The sequence below is a fragment of the Melanerpes formicivorus genome, unplaced genomic scaffold, assembly GCF_026170545.1.
Source record: "Melanerpes formicivorus ecotype bairdi unplaced genomic scaffold, bMelFor1.0.p_v2 SCAF_6, whole genome shotgun sequence".
Classification (NCBI taxonomy): domain Eukaryota; kingdom Metazoa; phylum Chordata; class Aves; order Piciformes; family Picidae; genus Melanerpes; species Melanerpes formicivorus.
This window is the reverse complement of record NW_027142358.1, coordinates 29,632,997-29,656,797: the sequence shown is the minus strand read 5'-3', so window position 1 is coordinate 29,656,797 and position 23,801 is coordinate 29,632,997. Positions and strand designations below refer to the sequence as shown.

At 53.6% G+C, this 23,801-nt stretch overlaps 1 protein-coding gene across 4 annotated transcripts in view; it reads left to right on the top strand.

Moving 5' to 3' along the window:
* Nucleotides 1-23,801, top strand: part of STK32C (serine/threonine kinase 32C) — a 93,248-nt gene that overhangs the window by 4,762 nt on the left and 64,685 nt on the right. The window contains exons 1-2 of one of the 4 annotated variants that reach the window (XM_068140274.1): nucleotides 1,770-1,874; nucleotides 2,586-2,734. The exons of 2 other annotated variants lie outside the window; for them this stretch is intronic. Coding sequence is in view for 1 of the 2 variants with exons in the window: in XM_068140273.1 (XP_067996374.1) it covers nucleotides 3,186-3,231 (46 nt within the window). In the remaining variant the exon portion in view is untranslated. Of the gene's footprint in view, nucleotides 1-1,769; nucleotides 1,875-2,585; nucleotides 2,735-3,183; nucleotides 3,232-23,801 lie in introns of those variants that run through there. One more of the 4 variants, XM_068140273.1, reaches the window with a different exon arrangement.

Genomic DNA, 23,801 nt, shown 5'->3' with positions numbered 1-23,801 from the left:
TGGTGAGGGCGGGGGAACCAGGGCATGAGGGTTCTTTATGTGCAGCTCTGCCTGAAAGGGAATTTCAGGAGCACATTTTGGTGGTGACTTCCTCTGAATCTAAGTGGCTTACTACAAATGTGTATGGAAAGAGGCAAGAGACATGTGAAAAGACAAGGGAGATGTGAAGCCATCCAGTGCTTTCTGCTGAGCTGCTCCTTCCCTTGCTTGCACTGAGGTGAGTGGTCAGAGAGCTTCCTGCCTGCTTCCTGCCTCCTGATTTCCAGCTGTTTTAATGCAGCTGGCCTTAAATTCGTCACTGCAGCCCAGTGATTCTCATCCTGATTTTGTCTGGATCACTTCTTTGCCTGTCCCTTGTCTGACTCTCCCTGCCAGAGTGCAGATGGTGCTTTGTAAGGAGGTCAGGTGCAGTCTCCTGAACTTATCACCCTTCCATCAAAATCAGCTTTTTCAAACAAGTTCTCAGTTTCACGGCCCACAGGTACAGCTCCTCCAGTGAACCAGTCTGGCTTACAGTGATGTGGGCTCAGGGATGGCTTTGTTTCCCCTCTCAGGGAGCAATCTCTGCTTGAAACTGGGAGGAGGCATCAGCTGGAGCTTGGGGAAGCAAAGAAACCCAACTGCAAAGGCAGCAAGCAGGAGGATGTGCAGGCTGAGAGGTTCTGGGGAGCAAGAGAAGCCTTCTCCTGGGAGGACATGAGGTTAGGTGTTGGGTTCTGGGGCCATGGGGTGGGTGCTTGCCCCCTCCTCTGCTGGGACTGGGCTGCCTCTGCAGCTCTGGGTTGGCTCTGCTGGCATGGGACACCATCCTGTGTGTGGGCCAGCGATGCCCAGTACCTGTGGTGGTGAGTCTTTTCCACGGTCCCTGGGTGTGGGTGGCTGTGGGTTTACAGCTTAGAAAAGAGCTGCCCTGCAAAAGCCTGATGTGAGCTTTTGGCTGTTCTGTAGGACATGTTTCTGTGTAATCCAAGGAAACTGTCATGGTGCTTTCCTAACCCTGCAGTTTGATGAAGTGCTCCAGCCTGAGGGACCTGCTGGGCCCGAGGGACTCCCCAGCAGCTGGAGGGATGGTCCTTGCTCATCCTGGTGTGACCACTGGGAGTCTGGAGACCCTCAGCAGCTGCACAGTGCCCATCCCCATGGAAACAGGCAAGAAGCTGCAAACCCTGGGGGAGCATGAAACGATCCCAGTTTAGTTTCAGCCCTCGTGCTGGCAGGCTGCAGGGTCACACACAGCACAGGGGCTGCAGCCCTCCTGCCTCTGACAAGTGGACTCCAGAGTGCTCCATTTGTGTAGCTGCTCCAAGTGCAGAGAAGGAACCCTGTGTGCTGGTGCCAACCCTACCTCTTGCTCCCACCTGTCCCCCCTGCAGCCACCTTCTGCTGAGCCTGTTCTGGCTGGGTGGCCTGGGTGCTTCCAGCTTCAGGGGTACCCTCAGACCTATGTCCTGTTGGCTGAAGCCCAGAGCTCAGCCCTTGCAGATTGGCAAGCTGTGGATTTCCTCCCTTTGCTCCCTGTTTTCTGATGGCACAGGAGTAAGGTGCCCAGCATTCTCCACAGCACTGGCTGTTAGTCTGGCAGGTCAGGATTCTCCTCCATGATTGTTCATTCCAGGGGCTGGAACCTTCAGGGGAACAAGGGTATGGGTCCAGGATGTCAGAAGTGTTGGTGTGACAGAGACATGGAGAGGACAAGGAGCAAAACCTGACCTCATCGTGTGTCCCTGACCTGTGGGGACCCAAACCCCTCCTGCCAGGATTATCCCAGGATTGGGAGCATCCTACTGCCCTGCTGGAAGAGGGGCTGTGGGAGAGGGGACAGTCCTGGCCCTGACCCAGGAACTAGGAGAAGTTTCTCTCCCTGTCCTACAGTGGTAAGTGTCATGAACCATGTACTGCTTGTCCCTGGGATGTGGTCTGTCTTGAGTCCCCTGCTTCCTGGGGTGGCCAGCACAGCCTGTCTGGGTCCCCTGGGGCTGGAGCTATCCAGCAGCATTGTGCCTGCTCCTTCTGCCCATGGCTGGCTCCTTTCATGGCTGGGTGCCTGGCACTGCTTCTCCCATGAGGCTTCATTGTCTCAGCTGGGCAGGGATTTCAAGCCCTGGGCAGGGATTCCAAGCCCTGGGCAGGAAACATTGCCCTTTTGATTGGAAATCTGTGGACTAATGCCCAGGAAAGTGGTTTTAAAATCCCCAGTCCTGTTTGCTTAGAGTCAGGTACAGCTGTATCAATCCCCAATGCTGTTTATTTAGGGTCAGGTACAGCTGTACTAATCCCCAGTCTTATTTGGTTAGGGTCAGGTATAAAGGCATTTGCTCTGCAAATTACTTGTTAAAGTCATCACTGATCAGCTTCTGCAGGGCAAACTTTTTTCTATAGCCTGCCTGCTCTGTGGCTGTGGGTTGGGAGCACAGATGCCTGTCCCTGTTATTTAAAACCAAAAGAAACAAGCCTTTGTGTGTTATCAAAGTGGCAGCTAAGTCAGTGGTGGGGGGGGGGGGGGGGGAGGAGGGAGTGGGAATCACAGAAGGTGTCACAAGAGCTGTGGTTGGTGTTGTCAGCTGCGTGTTGCTTTTGTTCTCCAGCCTTGCTGCCCCCAGCTCCTGGCTGCTGGGTGTGCTTTGCTCACAGACAAGCTCCCCACTGCTCCCTGACCTCCCCAGCAGAGCCCATGCTCCTGCTTCAGCCTTGAGGACTGCAGAAGTGCCATGTGTGAAGCTTTTCCTTGTGCTGGGTAAGGAAGAAAGGGGTTAAAGCCTGAGAACTCAGGATTGCAGCTGCGTGTCGAGAGGTACAGCATTTGGGGTACTGCCTCTCTCCTTCAGCAACTGATGACTGCTGCCACTCTCCCCTCTGAGGAACCTCAGTCTGTTCTTAGGAGTGCTCAAAGAAACCTGTGGGAAAACCCTTCTGGACTGTGCTGATGAAGGGGGAGGGAGGGGAAATGTCCTCCTTTGAATGCTGAAAATGCAGCTATGGAAAGTAGTTCCACTGTGGCTGAGTGGGGCTGGATGGGGTGGTCACATCCTTCTGCTCTTGCATCACCCCAGGCATAGAATCATAAAATCAATCAGGTTGGAAAAGACCTCAAAGATCATCAAGTCCAACCTGTCACCCAACACCTCATGACTACTAAACCATGGCACCAAGTGCCACATCCAATCCCCTCTTGAACACCTCCAGGGATGGGGACTCCACCACCTCGCATCTTCTGGACGAGAGGGAGGAAAGGTCCTGCCAGGCCTCGAGGGGTTGGTGTGTCTGGGGGAGGTTTAAAGGGAGGAGGTTGGGGTGAAACAACCCCTGAGGGCAGCTGAGGCTGTTGGCATGCAGCTAACAAGAGAAAATTGGCAAATCCAGTTGCAGTTCACTTGACTGATGGGGAGAGAAGACAGCATCCAAGGCAAAGTTACTGGGGTACAGTAACTGAACATTGGACCACATCAGTCAAGGCCACTGTCCTCATGGCTGGCTTGAAACAGGCTTCCTGTGAACCCAGGCTCACGCAGGAGCACGACTCAAGGGCTGGAAGGGACCTCAAAAGATCATCCAGTCCAACCCCCCTGCCAGAGCAGGGTCACCTGTACCAGATCACACAGGAAGACATCCAGGTGGGTTTTGAATATCTCCAGAGAGGGAGATTCCACAACCTCCCTGGGCAGCCTGTTGCAGTGTTCTGTCACACTCAGGGTGAAAAATGTTTCCCTCATATTTATGTGCAACTTCCTGTGCCTCAGCTTCCACCAATGCCCCTTGTGCATCACCCATTGCATTGGGCATCACCCAGCAGAGCCTGGCTCCAGCCTCTGGGCACTCCCCCTTTACATATTTATAAACATTGATGAGCTCACCTTTCAGTCTCCTCTTCCCTAAGCTAAAGAGCCCTCAGCTCCCTCAGTCTCTCCTTGTACAGAAGACGTTCCACTCCCTCCATCATCCTCATGGTGCTGCGCTGGGCTCGTTCGAGTAGCTCACTGCCTGTTTTGAACTGAGGGGCCCAGAACTGGACACAACATTCCAGATGCAGCCTCAGCAGTGCAGAGTAGAGGGGGAGGAGAACCCAACTCCACTTGGGGTGCTGCTGGTGGCACCCCCCTGCTCTGCTTGGGCACCCCACCGGCCGCAGCTGTGTGTCGCCTGCCTGCGACGGACCCGTGGGTCAGACCCACTGGCAGCTTCCAGAGTACACCAACACATGGGGCTTTGTGATGGCCCCTGGGTAACACCTCAACCAGTGCCAGCAGAAGCTGTGTGGGCAGCTGTGGTGGGGTCTGTGTGGTGCTGGGGCCACCGGCATCATCATCGCTGCTTGCTGGGGTTGTGTGGCACAGTGAATGGCACAGTGAATGGCACAGTGAATGGCACAGCAGGAGAGCTGCAGGCAGGTGTCAGAACAGGCTCAGGACAAGCTGGGGACTGATGCTTGCAGCAGGCTGGGTGTTCTCGGTGTGGCTTTGAGAGCTGGGGAGCAGTGTGGGGCTAATTCCCCAAATAACAGGTTTCTTTATCTGCAGCAAACTGCTCCTGTTGATCAAAACCTGGAGAGGCATCAACGAACAATTCCTGCCCTGATTGCCCCTCCTTGACTCCTCGGGGAGGGCTTTGGGGTTTGCTTCAGTCCTGCTTTTTGTTTTCCATGCCCTGAGCTCAGCATCTCTAGAGGTACCCTCACTTCTCCCCCTTCTCTCTCCAGAGGCCTCTGTCTTCCTCCTCCTCCCCCCCCCGAAGTGGGACTTCTTTGATGCTGGCTCTGCTCTAACTCTGGGTTCATTCCCAGGGGTAAGCTGGTGTGGGTGGAAAGCAGGCAGCTGGGTGGCCCCAGTGGTGTTGGGTGCTGGTGGTGGGGATGATGAGTGAAGGCAGAGCCCCTGGGGCTCTGTTTCCTCCCCCCCCACCCCAAGCCATCTGTGCTGAGGTAGCCCAGCTGCTGTGCTGTCTGGTGAGAGGAGGAGGATCTCCAGGGGCTCTCTGCTGCCCACTCATGCACCAGGGCAGTTTGTAATGGGGTGAGGGCTGCACCCCATAGTGGTACCTGCCAGAACTGGAGGGGAAGGTGATGCCCACCATTCTGCATGCCACTGCAGGAGACAGAGCTTTCCTCCTCCTGGTGGTTCAAGTCTTCTTCAGCAGATGTCTTTCCAGGGTGAGCTGGTACCTAACTGTGCTCAAGAGCATTTCTTACCACAGAAATAGGATCTCTGCTTTCTCAAGAGAAGTTAAACTTGGTGAGTCATCCTGCTTGCCCTCCCCACTGGCTGTGGATGTGGGGCTGCTCTCGTGGTGCTGAGTGGGAATGAATCCCAAGCGGTCATGGCCACCCATCCTGTGCTCCTGCAGGTGCTGGTGGGCAGCCTGAGCTCTGCAATGCTCAGCACACTTGTATCCCAGAATCCCAGCACGGTGGGGTTGGAAGGGACCTCTGAAGATCATCCAGTCCAACCCCTCAGCTGAATCAGGGTCACCAACAGGAGCTTGCCCAGGATCACCATGGCCAGCTGGGGTTGGAATCTCTCCAGAGAAGGAGACTCCACAACCTCTCTGGGCAGCCTGCTCCAGGGCTCCAGCACCCTCACACTGAACAAGTTTCTCCTCCTGGTCAGGTGGAACCTCCTGGGTTCCAGTTTGTGCCTGTTGTCCTTTGTCCTGTCACTGTCACCACTGACAAGAGTTTGGCCCTCAACCTCTTGCCTCCCACCCTTTAGCTCTTGCTGAGCACTGATCAGATCCCCTCTCAGGCTGCTCTTCTCCAGGCTCAACAGTAATGAAGTTTCTCCTCGTCTTCACGTGGAACCTCCTGGGTTCAAGTTTGTACCTGCTGTCCCTTGTCCTGTGTCTGGTCACCACTGACAAGTCAGTGCGTTGGTGTAGCCTGTCCACTGAGTGGATCTGTTCTGACACCTCTGAAATACAGAGCAGACTTGGTGTTACCTTCAGGGAGCACTGAAGGGGATCACTGCTCCTACCCCAGCAAAAAACAGCTTGCAGCTGTCCATGACTCTCCTGTGGCTCTGTTTGTCCCTTCCAGATTGATCTAACCACAAGCCTGTATGACTAGCAGCTGCTCATTCATGCTGCCCTAGTCCTCATTACTCCTCTTTTGCTGTGAGGAACCTTTTCCACCACCAGAACTGGATGGAGGGTCTCACCAGCTCAGCATGTGGAAGAACCATAGAATTGTTAGGGTTGGAAAGGACCTCAAGGATCATCTAGTTCCAACCCCCCTGCCATAGGCAGGGACAACTCACACTGAATCAGGTTTGACATGGAACATGCCTGGAGAATCCTTTCAACTTTGGGAGTGCACTTGGAATGGTTTGGGTTGGAAGCGATTTAAAGATCATCTAATTCCAACCTCCCCATCCAAACCCTGTGGGTAGGGACACCTTCCACTAGACTTGGCTGCTGAAGGCATCATCCATCCTGGCCTTGAACACCCTCAGTGAGGGGGTATTTACAACCTCCCTGGGCAACACATTCCAGTGCCTCAGGGTCTTGACCTGGAGCTGTTGTTCACCAGCCTGGGAGCTGGCAGCGCCTCGTGCTGTGCCTGCTGCTGGGCTCACAGTGGCAGCATCCAGGGGAATGGAATGGAATGGAATGGAATGGAATGGAATGGAATGGAATGGAATGGAATGGAATGGAATGGAATGGAATGGAATGGAATGGGATGGGATGGAATAGAATAGACCAGACCAGGTTGGCAGAGACCTTCAAGATCATCAAGTCCAACCTATCACCCAACACCATCTAATCAACTAAACCATGGCACCAAGCACCCCATCCAGGCTCTTCCTAAACACCTCCAGTGATGGTGACTCCACCACCTCCCTGGGCAGCACATTCCAATGGACAATCTCTCTTTCTATGAGGAACTTCTTCCTAACCTCCAGCCTAAACCTCCCCTGGCACAGCTTGAGACTGTGTCCTCTTGTTCTGGTGCTGGTTGCCTGGGAGAAGAGACCAACCCCCTCCTAGCTACAACCTCCCTTCAGGTAGTTGGATACAGCAATAAGGTCTCCTCTGAGCCTCCTCCTCTCCAGGCCAAGCAACCCCAGCTCCCTCAGCCTCTCCTCATAATGCTTGTGTTCCAAACCCCTCCCCAGCTTTGTTGCAAGTGGTCTAGAGAATAAGTCTAGTGAGGAACAGCTGCAGGACCTGGGGGTGTTCAGCCTGGAGAATAGGAGGCTGAGGGGGGAATCCTTCTGGCTCTCTACAGCTCCCTGAAAGGAGGTTGGAGTGAGGTGGGGGTCTGTCTCTTCTCCCTAATATCAGGAGATACAAGAAGAGGAAATAACCTGAAATTGTGCCAGGGGAGGTTCAGGTTGGAGATTACAGGACCACAGGATGTTAGGGGTTGGAAGGAATCTCCACAGATCATCAAGCCCATCCCCCCCTGCCAGACCAGGATTACAGAGTCTAGCACAGGTCTCACAGGGACAATTTCTTTCCTGCAGGAGCGGTCAGACATTAGAACAGGCTGCCCAGGGAGGTGGTGGAGTCACCATCCCTGGAGGTGTTGAAGACACATGTGGACATGGCACTGTGGGGCATGGCTTAATGGCCATGGTGGTGTTGGGTTGGTGGTTGGACTGGATGATCTTAGAGGCCTCTGCCAACGGAGACAAGTCTGTGATTCTCTCCTGCTCAGCATGGCCTGGTTTCCTTCCAAAGCTGGGTGAGCCGCTGGTGCTGCTGGCACATCCCTCTCCAGCTCTGTGTGCCAGCAAAGCCCAGGTCAGCTGAGGAGCAGCCTCTCCCCAGGCATCCAGACGCGGTGGCGTCTCCAGCGAGCAGCTCTCCATTGATCCCAGAGGAAGGCATTTCCCGCGCTGCTGGCACAAAGATAGGACTGAGCACCCAAAATAGCCCCATGCGTGGTGCCAGCCCTGCCAGGGCTGCTCCTGGGAAGGAGCCCCACAGTTTGTTTGCAAGTGGTGATGGCTGTGTTGACAGGGCTGTCGCGGGGAGGATCTGACTGGGGAGGGATAAATCAGCTCCGGCTCGGCGTGCGGGCGGGCAGGCACCACACTGCTCCTGCTGCAGGGCAAGCAAGGGAAGGACTTCTTGGCTTGTTGGGGCTGAGACCTGCCCCAGGTCACTCAGAGAGGTGGGAGATGCCCCATCCCTGGAACCACTGCAGTCCAGGTTGTTTGGGGCTCCAGTTGCAGATGTCCCTGCTGACTGCAGGGGGTCGGACTGGGTGGCCTTCAAAGGTCACTTCCCACCCAAAGCAATCTGTGGTTCTATGATATATGATCTATGAGCCTACAGAAGGACAGTGAGACACCTGAACATGTCCAGAGGAGGGCAATGAGGCTGGGGAGAGGCCTCAACCATAAGCCCCATGAGAGGCTGAGGGAGCTGGGGTTGCTTAGCCTGGAGAAGAGGAGGCTCAGGGGAGATATCTTGAAATTATGCCAGGGGAGGTTTAGGTTGGAGATTGCAGGATCACAGGATGCTAGGGGTTGGAAGGAATCTCCAAAGATCATCAAGTTCATCCCCCCCTGCCAGACCAGATTGCTCTCTACAACTACCTGAAAGGAGACTGTAGCCAGGAGGGGGCTGGACTCTTCTCCCAGGCAACCAGCACCAGAACAAGAGGACACAGTCTCAAGCTGCGCCAGGGGAGGTTTAGGCTGGAGGTGAGGAGAAAGTTCTTCCCAGAGAGAGTTGTTAGCCATTGGAATGTGCTGCCCAGGGAGGTGGTGGAGTCCCCATCCACAGAGGTGTTCAAGAGGGGCTTGGAGGTGGCACTTGGTGCCATGGGTTAGTAGTCATGAGGTGTTGGGTGACAGGATGGACTTGATGATCCTTGAGGTCTTTTCCAACCTTGTTGTTGATTCTATGATTCTATATAAGCCTACATCTCTGAGGTCTTTTCCAACCTGGTTGATTCTGTGATTCTGTGATATGTAAGCTATGATACTGGCCTGCCTGGTGAGGATGCAAAGGCTTTGTGTTGTGCTTTGGTGCACACTTTCTTTTGAAGATGCCTATGGACCTTCATACCCTGAGGGCATCCGAGCTGTGAATTGCTCCAAGGTGCAGCAGCAAGTTGTCACATGCCAAGGTGGCTCTTTCCATGATGTAGAGCACCAGTGCCTGCTCCTGAACCACAGAGAAACTCATGGCTGATAGTAGAGCACACTGCTAACCATGAGCCAGCAACGTGCCCTCGTGGCCACAAAGACAATGGTCTCCTGGGGTGCATGAAGAAGAGTGTGGCCAGCAGGCTGAGGGTGAGTCTCCTGCCACTCTGCTCTGCTATAGTGAGGCCACAGCTGCAGTGCTGGGTCTAGTTCTGGGCCCCCCAGTTCAAGAGAGGCAGGGAACCACTGCACAGAGTCCAGGGGAGGATCCAAAGGTGCTGAGGGACCTGGAGCATCTCTGTGAGGAGGAAAGGCTGAGAGACCTGGGGCTGTTGAGCCTGGAGAAGAGCAGCCTGAGAGGGGATCTGATCAATGCTCAGCAAGAGCTGAAGCACCTGTGGGGGTAAAGAGGATGGGGCCAGGTTCTTGTCAGTGGTTCCCAGCAACAGGACAAGGGGCAATGGGCACACACTGGAACCCAGGAGGTTCCATCTGAACTGGTGAAACTTATTTGTTGTGAGGGTGCTGGAGCCCTGGAGCAAGCTGCCCAGAGAGGTTGTGGAGTCTCCTTCTCTGGAGAGGTTCCAACTCCACCTGACCATTGTGATGCTGGGCAAAGTGCTGTGGGTGCCCCTGCTTTAGCATGGGGGATTGGACTGGATGATCTCCAGAGGTCCCTTCCAGCCCCACCATGCTGGGGTTTTGGGTTTCAGTGCATTGGTTAGCACACAAGGCATTCAAAACCCCACAACCCAAAGCAGGCAGCAGCTGCATTTCCTTGGTGCTGAGGCACCCACTTGCCAAGAAATGAGTGCAGCTGCCAACTCCAGCCCTTTCTCGGGGGATTTTCATGTATTTTCAGTTCTTTCTGGCGCTCAAGTGGATTGAGAGGCTGCAGCAGAGCCCACCCTCACATGCTGTGGTTGCAGTACATGCAGCAGCACTGTAGTTACAGCCTGTGTTAAAAAACAAGCAAGCTACTCTTCATTTTGAAGCATGTCCCCCGCTGCAGCCCTTGCCAGTGAAGCACTTCTCAGACACCCACAGATGATAAGCAGGGATGGGAGTGCAGCTGTGAAGTGAGCCACTGCTGCTAGTGTCTGCTGTGGTCTTCACTGGAAAGCCAAGTGGTTTGTGCTCTTAACTCTATCGATGCACTGCTGGGGTAGAGAATCCTGGACTCCCAGAGTCAGGGGGCTGGTAGGGACCACCCCTCCTTCCAAAGCAGGGGCACCCACAGCAGATACCCCAGGATTAAATGACCTGCTGAGGTTGGAATCTCTCCAGAGAAGGAGACTCCACAACCTCTCTGGGCAGCCTGCTCCAGGGCTCCAGCACCCTCACAACAAATGAGTTTCTCCTCCTGTTCAGATGGAACCTTCTGGGCTCCAGGTTGTGCCCATTGCCCCTTGTCCTGTCACTGGGCACCAATGACAAGAGTCTAGTACCATCCTCTTGCCCCCCACAGGTGCTTTAGCTCTTGCTGAGCATTGAGAAGGTCTCCTCAAGGTCTGCTCTACTCCAGTCTAAACAGCCCCAAGTCTCTCAGCCTTTCCTCCTCACAGAGATGTTCCTCATCATCCTTTGGAGCCTCCCCTGGACAGTCTCCAGTAGTTTCCTGTCTCTCTTGAACTGGGGGGCCCACAATTGGACCCAGGTCTCCAGATGTGGCCTCACTAGGGCAGAGCAGAGGGGCAGGGAAGTGGACAGATGGATCTGGTTGGTGCATCTGGTTGGTAAATCTGGAGATTGAACACATCCAAGTGCTGGGTTCTGCACATTGGCCACAACAACCCCATGCAGAGCTACAGGCTGGGGTCAGAGTGGCTGGAGAGCAGCCAGGCAGAAAGGGACCTGGGGGTGCTGGTCGATGGTAGGCTGAACATGAGCCTGCAGTGTGCCCAGGCAGGCCAGGAGGGCCAATGGCATCCTGGCCTGCATTGAGAACAGTGTGGCCAGCAGGAGCAGGGAGGTCATTCTGCCCCTGTACACTGCACTGGTTAGGCCACACCTTGAGTCCTGTGTCCAGTTCTGGGCCCCTCAGTTTAGGAAGGAGGTTGACTTGCTGGAACGAGTCCAGAGAAGGGCAACAAAGTTGGTGAGGGGTTTGGAACACAGCCCTGTGAGGAGAGGCTGAGGGAGCTGGGGCTGCTTAGCCTGGAGAGGAGGAGACTCAGGGGTGACCTTATTGCTCTCTACAACTACCTGAAGGGGGGTTGTAAACAGACAGAGGTTGGTCTCTTCTCCCAGGCAGCCAGCACCAGAGCAAGAGGACACAGTCTCAGGCTGTGCCAGGGGAGGTTCAGGCTGGAGGTCAGGAGGAAGTTTTACACAGAGAGAGTGATTGCCCGCTGGAATGGGCTGCCTGGGGAGGTGGTGGAGTCGCCGTCACTGGAGGTGTTCAGGAGGAGACTTGACAGGGTGCTTGGTGCCATGGGTTAGTTGATTAGGTGGTGTTGGATGATAGGTTGGACATGATGATCTTGAAGGTCTTTTCCAACCTGGTCTATTCTATTCTATTCTATTCTATTCTATTCTATTCTATTCTATTCTATTCTATTCTATTCTATTCTATTCTATTCTATTCTATTCTATTCTATTCTATTCTATTCTATTCTATTCTATTCCAAAGTGATTTGGTTTAGGCTCCCCATATTCTGATAGTTGTTCCTGGCCACAGGGACACAGCAGGAGGACAAAGCTGGCTTTCATGTCCCACCATGAATTTGCTGGTGTGGTGAGTAGTAAAAGCTTCCTTTGATTGAGATCCAGAGAAGCAGCTGCTTGTAGGCAACCTTCTTGGAGACTTGTTACAGAGAGTCCTTGTCTTGGGGCTGTCACACACCGAGGCTGCAGGAAACCCTTCACATTAGTGGGTTTACTTGGAAAAAGCCAGGGGTGGTGAGGAAACAGAAAACCAGGGTGGAATGTGTGACAGGGAGTGGAATTATGGAGGGTGTCCCCCAGAAGCTCTGTGCTTTTCAGTTCTTTCAGCCTCTGAAAGGCTCTCTTGCAATTTCAAAGGCAGTCATCATGCCAGTTTCTGCCTTGCTCTCAGCTGGCTTGAAACTCTCTCTTGGAACTGGGATGCTCCATGCCCTCATCAGCAGTGCCATCATAAAGGTGGGAAGATGAGGGAGTTGCAAGTGTTTCAGGGGAAGTTTAGGCTGGAGGTGAGGAGAAAGTTCTTCCCAGAGAGAGTTGTTAGCCATTGGAATGTGCTGCCCAGGGAGGTGGTGGAGTCACCATCCCTGGAGGTGTTCAAGAAGGGCTTGGATGTGGCACTTGGTGCCATGGGTTAGTCATGAGGTCTTGGGTGATAGGTTGGACCTGATGATCTTTGAGGTCTCTTCCAACCTTGGTGATTCTGTGATAGGGGACCAAAAGGGTGACTGAGGAGCCACCAGTACGACTTTACTCATGGTAATGCCATGGAAATCTACAGTAAAATACCAGTGCAATAATCCAAGCAGGCTTTGAACACCTCCAGGGAGGGGGCACCCACAGCCTCCCTGGGCAACCTGTTCCAGTGTCTCACCACTCTTCCTAAGCTCCACTCTACATCTCCCCTCTTACAGCTCAAAGCCATTGCCCCAAATCCCAGCACCACAAGCCGTTGGCCTTTAACCCAAAGCATCACTTTTCCCTCTCTGTGATGGCCCCTCAGGACCTGGGGTGGCACCAGGAAGTCCCTGGCTTTCCCATTAGCAACTGGGAAGCTCTGCAGTTCCTTTTGTTGCTGGTTATTAGCTGCATTTCCATAGCAACTGGAGGCTCTGCTGGTGGACCCACCACTGCTGTGCCCAGTGCTGGAGAGGCTCAGGGAGGTGCAGGCAGGATGCCCTGTGCCCTTTTCAACCCTTCTCCTTGCTTGGTGGCCATCAGTGCCTCTCTGCTTTTCCTCTCTGTCCAGCAGAGCTCCATCCCAGCTCTTCCCATCTTGTCAAAGTTCCTGAAGCAATTTTTTCCCCTACATTTTTCTTACCCAGCTAGCAGCACTCCTTAACTTTATGCTTTCTGCTCCAAATCAGAGCTCTGAGCCACCCAAACACTCCATCTCCACGTCTGGTGGTTCCAGCAGCTGTTGAGGGGAGCCAAACAGTTGGGCAAGACATTGAGTTGCTGGAACTTGTCCAGAGAAGAGCAAGGAAGCTGGTGAAGGGTCTGCAGAACAGGTCTGGTGAGAAGCAGCTGTGGGACCTGGGAGTGTTCATCCTGGAGAAAGGGAGGTTGAAGGGAGACCTGTCTCCCTACCGCTCCCTGAAAGGAGGTTGCAACCAGGTGGGGGTTGGTCTCTTCTCCCTACTGTCAAGTGATAGAAGAAAAGGCTCAGGGGAGACCTTATTGCTGTCTACAGCTACCTGAGGGGTGGTTGTAGCCAGGAGGGGGTTGGTCTCTTCTCCCAGGCAACCAGCACCAGAACAAGAGGACACAGTCTCAGGCTGCACCAGGGGAAGTTTAGGCTGGAGGTGAGGAGAAAGTTCTTCCCAGAGAGAGTTGTTAGCCATTGGAATGTGCTGCCCAGGGAGGTGGTGGAGTCACCATCACTGGAGGTGTTCAAGAAGGGATTGGACATGAAACTTGGTGCCATGGGTTAGTCATGAGGTCTGTAGTGACAGGTTTGGGGCTGTTCAGTCTGGAGAAGAGAAGGCTCCGAGGTGACCTCATTGTGGCCTTCCAGTATCTGCAGGGAGCCTACAAGAAGGCTGGGGAGGAACTTCTCAGTATCTCAGGTAGTGATAGGACTAGGGGGAATGGAATGAAGCTGGAGGTGGGGAGATTCAGGCTGGATGTGAGGAGGAAGTTCTTCCCCATGAGAGTGGTGAAGCCCTGGAATGGGTTGTCCAGGGAGGTGGTTGGGGCCCCGTCCCTGGAGGTGTTTAAGCCCAGGCTGGATGAGGCTCTGGCCAGGCTGATCTAGTGTGGGGTGTCCCTGCCCATGGCAGGGGGGTTGGAACTAGATGATCCTCGTGGTCCCTTCCAACCCTGACTGATGCTATGATACTATGATAGGTTGGACTTGATGATCTTTGAGGTCTCTCTCAACCTTGGTGATTCTGTGAAAAGGCCTCAAATTGTGCCAGGGAGGTTCAGGTTGGAGATGAGGAACAATTTCATTGCTGCAAGAGTGGTCAGGCAGTGGAACAGGCTGCCCAGGAAGGTGGTGGAGTCACCATCCCTGGAGGTGTTAAGGAAACGTGTGGACACTTTGGGACATGGTTTAGTGGCCGTGGTGCTGTCAGATTGACTCCATGCTCTTTGAGGGCTTTTCCAGCCCAAACAATTCCCTGATTCTTTGACCTCCTGCCCTTCAGTGCACATCTTGGTGAAGAAGCCTGAGCATCCCTATTGCTCTCTTAGCATCTCAGCCAGTTGGTGCTAACGGGACCTGACAGCCCTTAGAAGAAACAGGGCTGCAGAATCTGCTCTGCTGCAGTCTCAGGGTGCTGCTGGCCACTGCTTGGCTGTTGCTATCTAGAGGAGGAGTCTGTTGTTGCTAAATTTACTCCCTTAGTGTCAGGGAGCATGAAGGAAAAGAGCCAAAAGGGGGGAAAAAAAAGGGTCATTTGGAGCAGGGAGAAGTCCAGGAACAGGCCAGCTGTGGCTGTACACATCTGGATGGGCGTTCTTTGAGGGCTTGATTTCTCAAGCCTGGGATGCATTCTGCATTTGGAGCTTCTTGCACCTCAGGCATCACCACCCCCCCAGTGCAGCTGATCCTGGCTTTAAGTGAAATCCAGATGTGGCCATAAGTTTTGAAGGAACAGAAAGGGGAGCAGAAGCAGCACACTGGGTTTGCTGTTGGTGTGGGATGGTTGTGGAGCTCTTATTTTTCTCATCCCCCCCCCCCCCCCCCTTCTTTTTCTCTCTTTTCCCTCTTCTCTTTCTCTCTTTTTCTTCTTTCCTCTCTTTTTCTCTCTCTCGTTTTTCCTTCTTTTCCTCTCTCTCTCGTTTTTCCTTCTTTTCCTCTCTTACATTTTTCTCTTTTCCCCTTTGTTTCCCCTCTCTCTTTCCCCCCACCTCCTCTCTTTTCTTACCTCTTCCCCACCCTTTGCCCTTTCCCCCCTTCTCTTTCCACCCCCTACCCCACTCTCTTGCTCCCCCTCCCCTTTGCCCTTCTTATTCTCTGTGCCTGCATGGATAGAGTGCCTCAGCAGCAGGTAAGCACCTTGGAAGGAACTTGGTGCTGGGGACCAGTAGGCATTGAGCTGTGTTGTAAGGGCAGTGAGAAACCATTCAGAGGTGCTCTGCTGGGGCTGCTTGACTGCTGCTCATTACCAGCAGTTAATTAAAGGCCAAGTAAGAGGAAAACCCTTTCCAGGACTGGAGTGGGGGCATGAGTTCTTCTCCCAGCCTTTTCTGGTTCTCACCACACATAACTCCATGCGGATGCTCTTCCATCCCAGAGGTAACTCACATCTTGCCTGTGATGCTTCCTTCAGCCATGGGAAGGATCCTGGTGCCCAAGCATCACTCAGCACCCAATCTCATCACCCTGACCACGGTTCCAGACCCCCACCCCCAGGTCTCCCCCACCCAGCTTGTTCCTCTTTGCACTGCTAATCTCTCCCAGGGAGTGAGCAAAGTCGCTGTTGCTTGTTTGTTTTGACAATTACAGCGCAGATTTAATTACGATTCCTCTTCCTCCTGTGCTGCTGAAGGTTGTGTGGTGTGCTTGGTGTAAACAAAGATGTTCTGCTCATGTCAGATGTGGCTGTGGAAGATGCATTCTCGCACTGGAGCCTGGCTGCTGGGACTGAATTCAGCTGGAGCCGTGCACTTGTGTTCGTGTTTTGCAGCCTGCCTGCGAGGCAGAAACAGATGCCGTGCAGATGATCAGCAGGCTGGAGCACCTCCCCTATGGAGACAGGCTGAGAGAGCTGGGGCTGTTCAGCCTGGAGAAGAGAAGGCTCTGGGGAGACCTTACAGCAGCCTGCCAGTACCTGAAGAGGGCTATAGGAGAGCTGGAGAGGGACTTTTGACAAGGGCTTGTAGCGATGGGATTTGGGGCAACGGCTTTGAGCTATAAGAGGGGAGATTTAGTGTGGGGCTCAGGAAGAAATTCTTTATGGTGAAGGTGGTGAGACACTGGAAAAGGTTGCCCAGGGAGGTTGTGAATGCCCCCTCCCTGGAGGTGTTCAGGACCAGGCTGGATGAGGCCTTGATCAACCTGGTCTAGTGGGAGGTGTCCCTGCCCATGGCAGGGGGGGTGGAACTGGAGGATCTCTAAGATCTCTTTCAACCCAAACTCTTCGATTCTATGACATCTCTGGGATCAACTAGGTAAACCTAAGGAAGCTGAAAAACAAGGGAAGGAGAAGAGAAATCCACTTTCCTGCCTTATTTTGAGTTGGGAGCTCCAGGTGTTGTGCCGGGCACACGACAGTGGAGTCCGGGAGGCAGCTCTGACCACAGCAGCGGGTACCTTCTGTTGCCTCCACGACAAGGGACTGGTTTTGTGCTAATCACTTCCTGCCTGCTTTCAGCAGAGCCTGTTGTGTCATGGGAGAGCAGCTGTGGCATTGTCTTGTGGGGGTGACTTGGCAGTGGCTTTGCATTTCATAATTGGTTGATGAGGAATCACAGACACGTGGTGCTCAGAGCATCACCGAGCGTGCAGCGCACGCTTGGCTCACGGCTGATTCAGAGCAGCGTTGCAGAAGTTCTTGGGTGAGAGTTTCCCCCAGTACTGGCCACTGGTGAGGCCACACCTGGAGTATTGGGGTCAGGTTTGGACCCCTCATTCCAAGAAGGGCATTGAGGGGCTAGAGGGGGTCCAGAGAAGGGCAACAAAGCTGGTGAAGGGTCTGGAGAACAGGGCTGGTGAGGAGCAGCTGAGGGAACTGGGGTTGTTCAGTCAGGAGAAAAGGAGGCTGAGGAGAGACCTTCTGGCTCTCTACAACTCCCTGAAAGGAGGTTGGAGTGAGGTGGTAGTTGATCACCTGGGGACCCAGCACTGCAGGTGTGGTCTCAGCCAAGCAGAGCAGTAGAGCACAACCCCTTCACCCTGAAATTGTGCAAGGAGAGTTTTAGGTTGGAGATTATGAACAATTTCTTTGCTGCAAGAGTGGTCAGGCACTGGAACAGGCTGCCCAGGGAGGTGGTGGAGTCACCATCCCTGGAGGTGTTGAAGAAGCATGTGGACATGGCACTGTGGGACATGGTTTAGTGCATTGAGCCTCTCAGTTTAAGAAGGACATTGAGACACTTGAAGGTGTCCAGAGAAGGGCAACAGGGCTGGGGAGAAGCCTCGAGCACAGCATTATGAGGAGAGGCTGAGGGAGCTGGGGTTGTTTAGCCTGGAGAAGAGGAGGCTCAGGGGAGACCTCATTGCTCTCTACAACTACCTGAAGGGAGGTTGTAGCCAGGAGAGGGTGGGTCTCTTCTCCCAGGCAACCAGCACCAGAACAAGAGGACACAGTCTTAAGCTGCACCAGGGGAGGTTTAGGCTGGAGGTGAGGAGAAAGTTCTTCCCAGAGAGAGTCATTCGTCATTGGAATGTGCTGCCTGAGGAGGTGGTGGAGTCACCATCCCTGGAGGTGTTCAAGAGGGGATTGGATGTGGCACTTGGTGCCATGGTCTAGTCATGAGGTCTGTGGTGACAGGTTGGACTCGATGATCTTTGAGGTCTCTTCCAACCTTGGTGCTACTGTGATTCTGTGATAGTGACTGTAGTGGCATGTGGTCCATGGTTGGACTTGATGACTTCTCCCACTACTAGGACTCTATGATTCTCATCACCCAGCACCCACAGGTCATTCTCCTCAGGGCTGCTCTCTGCCCTTTCTCCAGCCAGCCTGGCTGTGTGCTTGGCTGTGCTGCCTGTGGGGAAGCATGCAGGTCGGTGTCCCTGCCTGCCTCTCCCCCTGACCTCACTCACCTCCCCCTGCAGAGCCCCTGGCCCCGCCTGGCTGGTTTGGAGCCCGGGGAGTGTTTGTGAGATTTGCCTTACGTCTTTTGGGTATTTTTATCTTCTGCCTCATTCTAACGGCCTCCTCTGAGTCATCTCATCCCTAGTTTAGATTTATGCTCCTTTCTACGCCTACTCCCAGCAAGACCTGGATCCACCAGGCGCAGCCTGCTGCTGGCCTCGCTGGAGTCACGCGGGACGGTTGTTATGGCACCGTGTGGGCACCGGCCCCGGGGGCTGGGGGTATTGACAGGATTGATTGAGCTGCCCTTGGAGTGGAAGGAGTGCCCACAGCACAGCCACTCAGAGTCCATCACCAGTGAAGAGGGCAATTAGGGGCCCAATTTGATTACTGCTTGTTTGAGTAGCTGCGGTGGGGGTTGTGTGGCAAAACGTGCTGAGGAGAACTGAACTCTCTGAGGGTGAGGAGTGGTGCCCAGGGACAGCACAAAGGGCAATGGGCACAAACTGGAACCCAGGAGATTCCATTTGAGCATCTCTGTGAGTAGGAAAGGCTGAGAGACCTGGGGGCTGTTGAGCCTGGAGAAGAGCAGCCTGAGAGGGGATCTGATCAGTGCTCAGCAAGAGCTAAAGGGTGGGGGGCAAGAGGTTGAGGGCCAAACTCTTGTCAGTAGTGACAGGACAAAGGGCAATGGAGCACAAACTGGAACCCAGGAGGTTCCACCTGACCAGGAGGAGAAACTTGTTCAGTGTGAGGGTGCTGGAGCCCTGGAGCAGAGAGATTGTGGAGTCTCTTTTCTCTGGAGAGATTCCAACCCCAGCTGGCCATTGTGATCCTGGGCAAGCTGCTGTGGGTGCCCCTGTTGGACTGGATGATCTCCAGAGGTCCCTTCCAACCCCCACCATTCTGTTTGTGATTCTCCATGAAAGCAAATGAAAACCTGTCAAGGTCAGACCCAGGAAGGGACACAGTTGGAGCAGCTGGCCAGTCTGCCCAAGTGAGGACAGTGGGAAGGCTCCCAGCCCTCTCCTTCTGCAGGGACTTAGGGGAGCAGTTACTCCTTCCAGTGGCACTGCTCACAGGAGAAAGTGTCTTTGTTCCAGGGAGGTTTGCAGGACCTTGGTTTCATTTCCATCTGCATGAACGTTGTGAGGACCTAGCAAAGCTCTTATCAGAGCTTCATGTTGTTGTTGATGTGCTGTCATCTCCTGCTCTCCTTCCCCAGCCACATGGTTTCTGCTTATTTAATGAACAAACCTCTCTCCCAGTGAGCACACAGGGCAGCAGCATGGCTCCCTTCAGTCCAAATGGTGGGTATGGTATTTATGATGGAGACATCCAAACAGGGCCCATCTGTTCTGTCTTATTAAGCTGTTCACTTCATAGAGAAGAGAACGTTTCCACATCTCTCCTGGGATGTTCAGATGGAAAGATGAGGGTTTGGAAGCTGTTTAATGCTTTCCTTTGTGGAGTGGATGGGGACACATGAGAAATCCCATGAAACCATGCACTTGGTGCTCCCAAAACACCAGGCTGCTAGCACATGCTGGTGCTTTCAGAGACCTCCTGGTGGCCTTTCAGTGCTTATAGGGGCCAAGCAGAAAGCTGGGGACAGACTTTTGAGCAGGGCCTGTTGTGACAGGACAGGAGGTGGTGGTATGAACTCGAGCAGGGAGATTCAGACTGGAGAGGAGGGAGAAATGTTGGACCCTGAGCATGGTGAGAGCCTGTCCCAGGCTGCCCAGAGAGGTGGGAGATGTCCCATCCCTGGAGACCATTGCAGGTCAGGTTATTTAGGGCTGTGAACATTGTGCTCTAGCTGCAGATGTCTCTGCTGACTGCAGGGGGGTTGGTTTGGATGAGCTTGAAAAGTCCCTTCCCACCCAAACCAGTCTGGGATTCTATGGTAATGAATTCTTGCCTGTGCTTGCCCATTGCTCTCTGTTCTGTGCATCCTGGTGGCTTGTGGTGACCTCTCCTATGTGCTCTGGACCAGCCAGCTCTGGTGGGAGCAGCAGTTTAGCCCCAGTAACTGGTGACTCTTTTCCAGTTACCAGTGCTGTAGTGCAGAGCTGCCAGACGTGGTGAAATCAGGCAAAACCAGGCAGAGCCATTGAGATGTGAGTGTGGCTGGGCTGGGCTGCTCATTACAGGAGCTGCCTGCTCCTCATGGGCAACCAGGAAGGTGATGATTGCCCCAGGGGGTCTTAGGGGAACCGGTGCCTGTGCCTCCTTGGATCTCCTCTGCTGACCATGCCACACTCTGAACCTCCCAGCCACGGTTGGCCAGGCTGAAGCACAGCTGCTGAACAGAGAGTTCTGCCCTGTGACCTGGTTAGAGATGGATGGTACTGAAAGCATTCAGAGATGGAGGAGGAGTTTGGTACCAGAGGACTTTAATTTTGCATTGAGTGAAAGGGGAGCAGAGTCAGATGTAATCAAGAGCTGGCTAGAAATAGTCCAGAGCTAACATCCCATCATTGCCTCTGAACGTACCAAGGGTCTGTGATTGATTGCAGGGGAAGCAGCACTGGAGGCTAAAATGAAAGAAAGTTGTGGGAGACGCAGCAGGTCAAAGAGGAGATGATTTAAAGGATCAGTGAGCTGAGAGTTGCTAAGAATAGGGCTCACTGGAGACAAAGGGAGGTGTCAGGGAGTCTGATGGATGCTCCTGCAGCTGCCGTGTCTCAGGTGATGACAGCAGCGGCAGTGAGGAGAGACTGGGAAGAAATAGGTTAGAGAGCAGCTCCAGAAAGAGAGAAGTCATGCCTGCAACTGGTGGGCCATGAGCAAAATGAAGCAGCTGTCTGGGGAGGGACTGGAGGAGACCACTGTCAATGACCAGGACCTCTAACCTATGAAGACTCAGTGAGGGACTCAGCCTTTGAAGGGACACTTTCTCCATCTCCACTGGCAGCAGAACAAATGACAGCTGATGTAATAAACAGGAAGGAAACAGTGGCTGGATGTTGTGGAAGAGTTCCCAGGGGCTTGGACAGCCAGCTTGGTGGGGCAGGTTTCCCAGGGTGCTGGGTTTCTGCGGCACAGGGAGCAGTGCTGCTGAGGGCGCTCCGGGCACAGCACTGTGCTGGGAGCCTGGGACAGCAGCTGGCTCCCAGACCATGTTCTGCTGTCTCTGGAAAACTCCTGGGTGGAAAACTGAGCTGTGCAGCTGGGAACCTGCTCAAAGCCAAGCTTCCCCTATGGGGACAGGCTGGGAGAATTTGAATTGTTCAGCCTGGAGAAGGCTCTGGGGAGACCTTAGAGCAGCCTTCCAGTAGCTGAAGGCAGGTAGAGGAGAGCTGGAGAGGGACTTTTGACAAAGGCATGGAGTGATAGGATGAGGGGTGATGGATTGAAGCTTGAGGAGGGCAGACTTAGGCTATAGGTTGGGAAAAAATTCTTTACAGTGTGGCTGGTGAGACACTGGAACATGTTGCCCAGAGAGGTCATGGCTGCCCCCTCCCTGGAGGTGTTTAAGACCAGGCTGGACCAGGCCTTGAACAACCTGGGCTGGTGGAAGGTGCCCCTGCCTGTGGCAGGGGGGTTGGAACTGGATGATCTTTCAGGTCCCTTCCAACCCAAACCATTCTGTGAACCTGTGAATGCTTACCCCTAAACTAATTGTCACTGCATTTGAGCAACTGAAAATAGCTTCTGAAGAATCCTTGCTCACATCAGTTAAAAAGAGATAAAATAATACCAGCACACTCACAGACTCATCAGCACCAACATCAGCTTAGCAAAGCCTTTGGTTTCCTCCATGCCTGCTGCAGGAAGGGTCTTCTGGGAGCACCTCCTGCAGCCTCTGTTTCCTCATTTTGATGCTTGATGACCTTAAAGGTCTTTTCCAACCCCAAAATGAGTCTGTGGAAGCGATTCTGTAACTCACACATCAGATTTGGGTTCATCTCTGATACCTTGAAAGCTGCAAAAGGAGCATGAGAATTGTGCTGTAAAACAGAATCATAGAATCATAGAACTGTTAGGGTTGGAAGGGACCTCAAGAATCATCCAGTTCCAACCCCCCTGCCATGGGCAGGGACACCTCACACTACAGCAGGTTGCTCAGAGCCTGGATGGCAAGGTCTGGCCATATTTTGGATAGCTCTGCTCTGTTCTGGAGAAAACTGGCTTTATTACTGGCAATTGGGCTAAAAGGGAGACTATTTAATCCTGGCCAGCCCAAAGTTCTGGGACATTGGGTTCTAATAGGCAGATTTAAACTGGTCTTAAGAGAGGAGTCTGACATCATCTGGCTGCTTATTAACTGTTAAACCTGGTGTTGGGGACTCTCTTGGCAGCTCGGGCTGTGTTGCCATAGTTTCTTTGTTAATAGAACAAGACATTAATGCATTCTGAGCACTTCTTGCCCAAAAGACATAAAAAATCCCCCACCTCCTGTATGAACATACCAATTGGAAGTCGTTAGGAGGCGTGGGCAGAGCTGGCTCGCTGGCTGCGGACAATGTCACATCCCCACGGCTCTGCCTCTGTGGGCCGGCAGGACGCAGGGCTGGAGAAGGGCTGCAAGCTGCCCTGCTGGAGCCTACACTTGGCAGACCTTGCTGGGCAGCAAGCTTGAAAAGGTGTTTTGTGTGTGTTTAGGCAAACATTGAGTGGGCCACCAAAGGGGAAGTTCTCTACCACCACTAGGCATGTTTGGCAGGGGACCCTTGGGGACTCTCAAGGGCAGGGCAGGACAGGTCTCCATACCTGGCTCAGGTACCATTCCAGGGAGCAGAAGCCACATTATCCATACTCTTTTCATCCCTTCTTCCTTTGTTAGCCTCCTGCATCCCCACTGGAGCACACTGCATGTTGGCAAGGTGTTGGTGAGCATCCTGCAGCCGAGACCTGCACAGCCACCCAGAGCCCTGTCTGGAACTTCTTGAGGACTTTCCAAAGCACAAGTAGCATAGAATCATGAATGTTGGGGATGGAAAGGGACCTCTGGAGACCATCCAGTCCAACCCCTGCCCAGCTAAAGCAGAGTCACCCACAGCACCTTGCCCAGGATCCACAATGTCCAGGTGGGTTTGGAAGCCCTCCAGAGAAGGAGGCTCCACAACCTCTCTGGGCAGCCTGGCTCTGGGGCTCTGGCACCCTCTCACACCAAACAAGTTTCTTCTCATCTTGAGGTGGAACTTCCTGTCTTCCAGCTTAGACCTGCCTGTATTTCTGCTCTTCTCCTCATCCTTGGGATGGATCAAACCAGGGGGATAAATAGCTTGACACAAATTCATGTCTTCTCAGATGACAGTCGTCAGCTTCAGCCTGAACTTAGTAGGGAAGAATCAGTGGGAGCTCCGTGCAGTAGTAGAAGGCTTTTGTGAGTAATGACAGGCTGAGGGGAGGTGCAGTGCTGGGTAGTGACAAGTGGTATTTATTCCATATTTTGTTCAGTATTTGAAATTACAGACTCATTAAAAAACTATGAACTGGGCAGATATGGAGCTGCCTGAAGCTGCCAAACAGGAGTCCCCAGGGGCCCGGAGAGCCCTGGGCGCTCTGGATGAACGGCATCCAGGGTGTTGGAGCCCTGGAGCAGGCTGCCCAGAGGGGTTGTGGAGTCTTCTTCTCTGGAAAGATTCCATTGATGTGCAAGGTGCTGCATCTGGATCCCAAGCAAAAATCCAGGCTGGGTGCAGGGTGGTTTGAGAGTAGCTCTGAAGAAGGAGACTTGGGGGTGTGGATTGATGAGAACCTCCCCATGAGCCAGCAGAGAACCTCATGAGAACCTCATGCAGTCCACAGGGCAAATTGTGCCATGGGCTGCATCAAGAGGAGTGTGGCCAGCAGGGCAAGAGAGGGCATTCTGCCCCTTTGCTTTGCTCTG